The sequence below is a fragment of the Cariama cristata genome, unplaced genomic scaffold, assembly GCF_000690535.1.
Source record: "Cariama cristata isolate BGI_N322 unplaced genomic scaffold, ASM69053v1 scaffold9350, whole genome shotgun sequence".
NCBI classification, from domain to species: domain Eukaryota; kingdom Metazoa; phylum Chordata; class Aves; order Cariamiformes; family Cariamidae; genus Cariama; species Cariama cristata.
Window position 1 is genome coordinate 8,265 of NW_009592993.1, and position 9,636 is coordinate 17,900.

At 44.1% G+C, this 9,636-nt stretch overlaps 1 protein-coding gene across 1 annotated transcript in view; it reads right to left on the minus strand.

Moving 5' to 3' along the window:
• Positions 1-9,636, minus strand: part of JARID2 (jumonji, AT rich interactive domain 2) — a 99,957-nt gene that overhangs the window by 4,879 nt on the left and 85,442 nt on the right. The window contains exons 12-15 of the mRNA XM_009706104.1: positions 9,542-9,636; positions 8,528-8,710; positions 2,132-2,262; positions 5-33 (exon numbers count right to left, since the gene is read on the minus strand). Of these exons, the coding sequence (XP_009704406.1) occupies positions 5-33; positions 2,132-2,262; positions 8,528-8,710; positions 9,542-9,636 (438 nt within the window). The remainder of the gene's footprint in view (positions 1-4; positions 34-2,131; positions 2,263-8,527; positions 8,711-9,541) is intronic.

Consider the following 9,636-nt stretch of genomic DNA (forward strand, 5'->3'; position numbering starts at 1 on the left):
AAACGCTGCCGCCGCTGCCTCAGCTCCGTGTCCCTGTGAACGTTTTATGCAATTAGACATCGGCATCGCCTCATACCACCGCAAAGCCACGTATAATCACCCTTTTACCACGACCATCCCTGAAACCTGAGCTCCACACAGCAAAGCCCTGCGTGTTGCTGGAGGTTGGTGCCATTCCCTACGCGGAGCGAGAGCCAGCCAGCACCACAGAAACGCTGCCTAATTGCAAAACCTATCTCCGGATTTTAACAGCGACCACTGTATCAAGCCAGTGGTTCTCAAACTGCTCCACAGAGAACGGGGGACTGCCGAGGACTTCCTGGAGGACGATGGTTGCTCGGGGCCATGAGGAGAGTCGGGAGATGTGGCTAACATGACTGTCATTCCCAAAGTTGCCAAAAGCCACTTTCAGGAGGAGGAGGAGCCGTTGCTGTCGGGAGTAACAGGGCCACCTTCACCAGGAGGCAGAGATGAACCAAAGACCTGCTGCCATGAGGTGCTTCAGGCAGGAAAGGGGGAGCGGGGCACGTGATTGTGCCAAAAGACGAAGATCTTGCTGTACACCCAGGGGAAAAGGAAGGAGATGTCAATTAAGAATAAAGACTACGCCCTCCAGCCGCCCTTCACCCCCGGCGTCCGCGAGGTGGACAACACTTCCTATGCTGAACTATGCAGCATGAGGAGAGCAGGTCGGGTTGGTGCCGAGCAGAAGACGGCAAGTGTGGAGCGAGCTGAGCAGATGGAAGGGGATAATAAAAAAGCTCACCACCAGACACAGCTGAAGATGGGTGGAGAGCCAAGCTAAGCAAATGGCACGGGCAAACTGAGCAACCAAGGCAGATCAGGAGAGGAGGCAACAAAAGACACAGAACAAACAAGCAAAACAAAACAAAGGGGAAAAAAAAATACGGTACAGTGTTCCGCTTTGGTTGGTTTTGTTCAGGTTTTGTTGTTTGGGATTTTGTTTTACATAAGCAGCCACGGGAAGGACCGATACCCTCCAGAGAATTCCAACCTAAGCATAAGAACAAGTTTGAGAACCACTCTGATAGAGGTCGATGTGGTGGTCTACCAGCAAGCACCAACATTGCTGTTGCACCTTTCGCACTTGCAGACTTTTCATCTTCAAGGGGAAAAAAAAAAAAAACAAAAAAAAAAAGAGGCAAAAAAAAAAAAGCGCAGCACTTGGAAGTGATTATTCCCACAGGGGAATCAGCTGCAGGTAAAGCAGTCAGCACAGCTCTTTGTATTTCTTTCTGAACACTAAAACAACACATGGGCTGTTTTCCCCTTCAATATGTCACTGGAAATTTTCCAAATGAACATGCTAGTTAGTTAAATACAGTTTGTAGATTTCCATTCATCAAAACTTTCTTGACATCTCGAGTATCAGTTGTCACAAACTTGAAAGATAGGTAGCAACTACATGGTAGGGAACAAAAGAAAAGATCATTACACAGGAAGCCAGGCAACATTATATTTTCTTTTTTTTACCTATCTTAAGAGAAACCCTAAACACGTTTCCTTAACACTGGAGAGAGAAAGGAGCGTGAAGTTTTTATTTCTTTAAAACATTCAGGTTCTACTGAAGGATGTGTTAGCACCCATGCACAAGCTGCTGACTTGCTCGGTGGTTTCGACCAAGACAACCTTCTGTATACAAAGTACCTTCTACACCTGCACTATAACAATCTTGATGCTGAAGACAAGGGTTCCTGGTGCAAAACCCATTAGAGACATGGATTGACAGTGGCTACTGATGGCAAGAGGCCGAAAAACTGAAGAAAAGTATTTAACCGCTTGACACCATGTAGTTCACATAATGCATCAGGAAGTCTTGACTCTCGGCACCAAGCGTCAGCAAAATACAAACCCAAGGCAAACCGTAGTTTTAGTTCTTTGATGGTGCCCGAAGTAGGGAATTCTTAGAGTAAGACATCCTAACCACGGGCACTCTCATTTCAGATACAGCCAAGGAAACTGCTTCTTCCACATGTGGCTGTCTTCAAATAGCTCTGCTGGGCTTTTGCTTGGGTAAGTAGGTGCAAGACATGCGTCTGAAAGGGCTACTTACGTCATCCACCTCTGTCAATGAAAACAAAATAGGTACAACAGGCCCCCAATTCGTTACCTGAGCTCTCCAAGAAGTGATGATATCGTACTCAGAGTTGGTCCGTTTTCCTTTTTTGCTTCTGCTGTTGCAATCTGATAAAGCAACTTTTCCATTGAAAATGGTTTGGCTATACGTCGTCTCTTCATTTCCTGGGACAGAAATTGCCAAATTAGTTCTTGAGCAAGTCTGAAAAGAAGAAGCTATCAAGAATGAATTCAATGTAGCAAAAACTAGCTTTTTCAAAGAAGCAAAAGTAAGAGCTTTCCCTAGCCTGAACCAAACAAAGTGTTTATGTTCCAACTTAACATCCAGCACTAACTTCACACCGAAATAAATGCTAATTAGAAATCACTCCCTTCAGTGGAAAGCCAGGTGCCCAAGGGCTTTGCTGAATTGGGTCTTCTTGTTGAAAGGACTATGAAAGAACATTTTCTGCACGCGCTTTAGGTGAACCAATGCCACAGAAAAAAACCTCAAAAACCTAACCCAAACGCATGCTACCAGTCAGTCAGTGTCAACTGCTTTCTCAGAGAATACCCTAGTGCCTGTTATAGCCAACATTCTGGTCTCGTTCAAAGTCACCAGTAGAGAGCAAAAAAGTACCTGCAATGCACGATGGCGTATGTGCTAAGAAATCAATCTGTATGCTATCTTTTCTTAATATGCTTTACTGGGAGATTTAATGCAGAGGAAAAGTAGGCAAAGTCTGCGTATACAAAGAGAATGAATGAAGCAAAACGCAAGTACTTTGGTGTCACCACATTTCAGGTACACCCTCTTTTCAAAAAAGAAAATTAAACTTCACCGGTGGCAAAGACAAGGCTAGGAAAGAGGTCAAGAAAAATGAGAAAAATAAAAAGAAGGATGCCCAGGCATAGATTAGCGTGCAGTTCACTGAAGTAGAGGAACCAAACACCTCACAATTCTCTCCCTAAAAATTCGTTTTTCCTGTGGAGGCCAAGAGGAGTGACGCCATCGCTTCAGCTCAGTCATACACTATCGGCACTCTCGGCCCTCCAGTACAATCTATTCCTCAGACCTGCTTGAAGCCCAGGACTGCTGTTATTTTCCATCTTTTAAAACATCAAAAAGCCAACAACCTAGCAAAACGGGCGTATGTCAAGGAAAGGAGACAGCAGGCAAGAGAGGGGGTTTCAGTCCTGCTCCGTTGTGCCTGTTACCGGCTCCTCTCTGCGTAAGCTTTTAAAGTGTCAACACGAACTGAGTGGGTTTGGGAGCTGAAACCCTTTCAGTAATTCTTATGTAGGCAAATTCCTTGATTTACTGTGCAGTTGGGAAAAGTCTAGAGTTTTCCCAGCATCTGAAGAGGTACGTTTTATTTTACACGGACTCGGAGAGTTTTCAAACGACACAAACACGGGAGTGTAACGTGAAGGGGCCATTTTGGTTCGGAGCTAAGCCCACCAAATACCTACTCGGCACAAACAAAACCAAAGATGCTTCTTTAACCTTCAGGTTTTTTTACCCTGTTTTGTAACCCTAATTACATGCTCTTGGTATTTCTTTTCTCAGAACCAATATATCATAAAATTCATCATTTTTAATAGCACTGATGCATGCATGGAAGTGACAAGTTATCTCTCTCCCCCTCTCTCATAAAATGGATTGGTAACCTTTGCTGACCACAAAGGTCCACAAGAGGCTCACGGGTAAGGAGAGCGTTCTTCAGAACCTATTTGCTCTGCTAGACCCTGCGTGCGGTTGGAAGAGCTGCACTTTTAGGAGCGGTACGAGAAGTTTTCTTCACGTTGTGTTTGCCTAGCATATTGTCCGAGGCTGCCTAAGAACGGCCACTCCCAAGCCAGAGCAAAAGCCTGCAGAGGCAACCGAGGCAACCAGGAGGAAAGGCCACGGCAGGCAGCTGGAGGAGCAAACCAGGCAGGGTCCTGCTGGCTGCCCGGCTCCGGCACCACCAGAGCCCAAGACGGCCCCGTGCTCTGTTTAGCACAGCTCACTGAAAATGTGCGTTTATCTAATTCTGAATCCATGTACGTTTTTTCTCTTCCATACAGTACTGAAATACACTGTTAAGTATTTTAAAACACACTTTTGTTTGCTTTTGGCCTGTTGCATAATAATTTCTTTAATGACACATTTTTCAGTGTTACGAAAGTCAGCGAACGTTCCTATCATAATTATCATCACCCTGCCACTTTTGATCTGCTCTTACTATCATGCACAGCTCTCGGTCATTAATTTTCCAGGCTGAGTAGCCCTCTTATATTTAATGCAGAGGGTAATTCATACCTTTAATCATCAATCTCTGCTGTGCTTTTTCTAGTGCCTCTATATTCCTTTTGCAATTCGGGACTCAGAATTGCCCAAGTATTCAAGCCATGGCCATACCAAGAGCCCACAGAGGGCCGAAGCCATGCTGCTGCTTTGTTGTCTATTCTCTCCTCGCAGTTCCTAACATTCAAGACATTTTTTGTAAACCTCTCCAGAGCACTTGGCGGGCAGCTCCATAGGAATCCAAAGACTTCTTTTCTCAGTAGCAAGAGCTCATTCAGAGCCCATTTGCTGTGTCTGTCAAATTAGGATTATTTTTTAAAATTTAAACGTTTATCAACACTGAACTTCATCTACCATTTTCTCACTTTAGTTTTTTGCTTTAGTTTTTGCTGTCATTACCATTAATACCCTCCGTATAAAGGATTCGTGTTGCTATTCGCTTCCCTTTCCAGGTTATTTACAGATACGTTGAACTGTACTGGTCTCAGTACAAACTCCTGAGGGACGCAGAATGATACAAACTGACCATCTGTTCCCATCCTCTGCTTCTCAGTTATTTTTTTGGTGTTTTCCCTCTCAACCCGTGGCAGGTTAATTTCTTTAAGAGCCTTTTCTGAGGAACCTCACCAGAAGTCTTCTAGAAATGCTCACAGGCTCCATCAACTGGATCTCTTCTGTCCGTAAATCCTTCCCAAAGTCTGAAGGCCTGGGGGCCATGGCCTTGCTGCAAAAGCCACGCCGATTGCCCTGGTCTCATTCTTTTCTACATTTATTTTTTCTTTTGGCCCTTAGGAAGTTGTTCTTTGAAATCTCCGTTTGGTCTGCATTTGTGTCTATTCCCATGCATCTCGCTAGAGTGGTTGTTGTGTTTTCATCTTCTGGACACAAAAGGGATTTTTTGGTCTCATTTCAGACTCACTCCTTTCTCCTGGTGTTTAGCCGTGCCAAGTTTAGCAGGGGTTTGCCTTTGGAAATTTTTTTTCTGCTAGCCATTGTGCATGTGCTGTGAGCCTCTAACACGGCATCTTTAAACAATTTCTATGCTGCACGCACACAATTAACCCTTCTTTCTGCATTCTCAATTTAACAAGCTTCCTTGGTTTTATGCGAGGCTCTTTTGAAATGAAACACCACAGTAATGGCTATTTTGCGTTTTACTGCTCTTTCAAGGTTCTTAATCTCTGCTCACCACCACAGCGCAACTCTTTGATAGCGGTGTTTAGAACGGGGCTCTACCATTGCTGAGAAGAGGTGACAGTTTCTTCTCCTCGCATGGATTTCCCGACCAGCCGAAGCCATTTCGGTTCTGGCATCACACCCCAACACCACCCCTGTCCAAGCTAGGGGGAGGAGACCAGCGTTTCCCATTATCATCCTATGTCCTGTCCTCACAAGTTTTCTCACCTCCTTTCGTACGACCCAGGCTACGTCTACACGCCAGCCGATACGGTGAAGGAGGACGAGTGGACGTGCAGAGTGACACAGGTGCTGCCGAGGACCCAAACACGCACCGGACACGTGTGTGTGTGTGTAAAGCCGATGGCTTTACTTCAGAGCAGCCTAGCCTGGTCCTGTGGCCGTGCTGGCACCGGTGTTTGGTGGACATCAGGTGCACTCCTGGAGTGGCTCTAACCTTTTGGGCTCCCCTGAAAGCAAGCCAGCCTGCTCAGGCTAAGGCAGTTCTGTGACAGCAACCAGGGAGTGGTAATTGTGTGGCATTGTAAAGGCGCGTTCCTCACCCAGACTAAAACTGGGGGGGGGGGACACACAGGTGAAGTCCCTGCCAGCATCTTGGCTGGACAGTCAGGAGGACAGCGCTAATACCATGCTTTTCCTATTCAGGATGGGAAGATCAGCGCACAGGGATTCTGTCACTGGTGACAGAGTTAAACCTGGCTTATTTGACTGTAAACTCTCTTCTGCGTGCAGATTTGCTCCAACTGGATGACTGACTCCATCTTTCCTATGCACTTCTTCCTCTTGTATTACAGTACCGGGCGAGACTTCTTTCCACTAAGTTTCTGGTAGGCCCTATGCCACACCAAAGCCCTCCTTTAAAAGCAGATACTCCTCCTTACTTCCAGACCTCTAGATGAGAGCGCATTCATTTAGTCCAACGTTCTGTTTTCCTGTCTCCTAAATAAGTTTTACTGACTTTGCCCATGCCTTATTCGAAGATGTGGAGTTACCCCTTTGCCATTCCAAACACAAACTCTTCCACCATGCCTGTAAACCTCCTCCTCAGCCTAAGTTTAAAATTTCAACAGCTCTTAAGGTGTTTTTTAAAAGCCAGCAACCTGGTTCCACATATGATTTAGGTGAAACCTGTCTGTCCCTTCACACAGACTTTATACAGACTCTTTTATTCCAACGATTATCCCAACTCCTTAGAAACCAAAAATCAATGCACTTTCAGATGCGGAATTTCATTTTTCCATATATTAAAGGAGATTGAGCAGTCATTCAATACAGAAATGAAACAACATCGTTTAGTAATAAAGAGAGCCACTATAAAAAAACCAGGTCACAGTACCACAGAATGAAAACAACGTTAATGTATCAAACAGCTGAGAACTGCCAATATTGCTGTCGAGAACAGACAGACAAGAAGATACAGTTGTTTGTCAGAGAGTTCATTAACAGTCCAAAAGGGGAATCTTGCTCGTGACCCAGAACGTCTCACAACCTCTGAAAAGCACAATCCCGGCCGGCCTTTGAAAATGGCAAAGTGCCTTGTCAAAGTGAAGGAACCAAGGAAGAATTTCCAAAACTTAAGGGAGTTAAGGACATAAGATAAGTTTGAGACAAGAAGAGGGGGGAGGAGAAAAAAAGAAGGGAAAGAACAATGCAGTAGGTGTTTCCAGAGTTATTTTGATATAAACACGTATCTGTGGTTCTTGTAAAGTTTGTGAGAGCTGTGACTTCAATTTCCAGGGTAGGTTATCACAGATTGGAATCTGCTGGATTTTCAATCGCTTGTATTTACCCAGTGCAAAGCTCTTACAAATTAAGCAAAAGAAACTGTTCTTCAGAATTTGAGGCACCAAGAAGAGCTTTTTAATTGCTGCATAGTGACTTCTGTCTCTTACAGGAGTGGCATTTTCACAATATCAAACAAGTGTTCAGGAGAGCAATAAATACAGCGTGTGGAGTTAATAGAATTGTGTACCTTCAGACAGAGAAGGTTAGCTCAGGATTTTCACTCCTTACCTACACACATATACAAGTCCCACCTTTCCCCCAAATAAATCTGTAATAAAATAACCTTTTATTTCAAACTAAGTTAATATACAGTTAGTATAACCAGGCTGGAAGAATTCTGTTAACCCTAAAGAACCAAAACCTAAGAGTGGAGATATTACATTTAATTACTTACTAACCACTTGGTCTGAAGCTGTAAATGATAATTTGCTAGTGGCTTAGCTATAAAACACTACCAAAATAGCATCTGTCACCCATATTGTATTTGAGGAGGTTGGGAACACAATTAGTGATATATATTCTTTGTCCAAGAACACAGAAATGCAGCCAAAATGTTTCTGCAGACAACCTGCCTCGGTTAGTTGCGCGAGAAGGGAACGGGAAGGGTTTTTTATTTACATCTTAGTATCAGATGGGCTGGTCAGCGAACCTAAGGATTTTCAAGTTGATTAAAATTGAAATTGCCCTGATCAACAAGCTTTTCCTGAATGAAGGGGCAGAGAAAGACAAGCAGTACGGCTGTGAGTAGTAACTGACTCTGCCTATCACAGGAGCTAACAAGCACAGTTAATCAGATATCTGCACCTGAGATTCTAATGGTTCTAGAAAACATCACTTAAAAAAAACCATCAGTAAGCATAATACAATACATTATCAATAGCTCTGAAGGGATTTTTGAAAAGCTTCCTCGCAAACTAGTCTGCAGGCATGACAATCTCCTGAATTTTTCAAATATACAGAAGTTTTTAGCTGTCAGTTATTAACTCGGTAGCTTTTTGGAAAACACGGGATCATCTTACTCCTCGCAGAACTTTTTCCTTTTTTTTTTTATTTAAGAGTCCACAAAAATAGACGCAGTTGGCCTAGTCTCACAAGGCTATCAATCCTGGAATGTCTGGTTTGCTGTGGGTTTAGATGGCGGGGCGGTGAATCCGTTTTAACTCCATTTTCTCAACTTACCTTGGCCGTTTGAAAACCCATGCTTGTCCACTGGGTGGTCGCGAAGTGCACCGTTTCCGACACGCTGTAGCCACAGCACACTTTAGACACAAAGGAGCCAGGAAAACAGACAACGAACTGCCCGCTCTGCTGTACAGTACGGTGCACCCTGATCCCCTCCTTACACAAGATTTCTGGGGAGATCTAGAAAGACATAAAAGCAAAGCAAAACAAAACAAAAAAAGAAAACAAGGAAAAAAAATCAGAACTTTCTTTTACAGTTAGATCCCCGTCCTTGCTGGGTACTGCCACACGCTACTTGTTGGGGAGAAAAGCTGTGCTCTGCTAACGGCTCAGCTCTGTTCACCACCTCTCTCCCCTCCTGCACATGCTGAAGCTTACAGAAGTGGCTCTTTTGAACCCAACAGTTTAAACTTTCACTTGCCAACCAACCTCAGACACAAACCCTCAAAACAATGCTCTCTACTACTACAGAAAGTAACGCAGGCCATTCGGTTTTCCACCTAGATCTTTTCAGACTTGGCATTGAACCCACCTTGCCGCTGCACTTCTGTTAGAGATGCTAACATGGATAGATGAGGGAGGGTTTTTTTATTCTGGGCTCCCAAATTTATGCTGAAATGCACTAAATGGAAATTGTTATCCACAAAATAAACAAGGGAGCCAAAATTACTTCAAAATCCTTTGAAGTATTAGGCTTCTCATATCCATGCTGGCATCATAAAACATCAGTCATGGCAGATCAACTGATTACAAAACACTCCCTTTGTGAAGTTAAATACATTATGGACAGCATTAAAAATGGACATTTAGCGTGCTGTCACACGTATTTTTATTTCAACATTTTAACAGGCAAGCCTTGTTAGCAAAATGCCATGTGGGTAAACATTGCCAGTAGAAACAGCCTCTGCATCACTGTAGCGCAAGACAAAACCACAATAAATCCCCAACCAGCCAGCCTCCTGATCAGCCTTGGCTTCTCAAACGGGAATACCTCTCCCGGTGCTAACCTACCATTACATTACTTTCAAGCATTTCCAGCCCTGGAGTGCCATTGGCTTGCAGCAGGGTATGTACCACATCATCAAGTTTGTTCTCCTCCGCAGCAG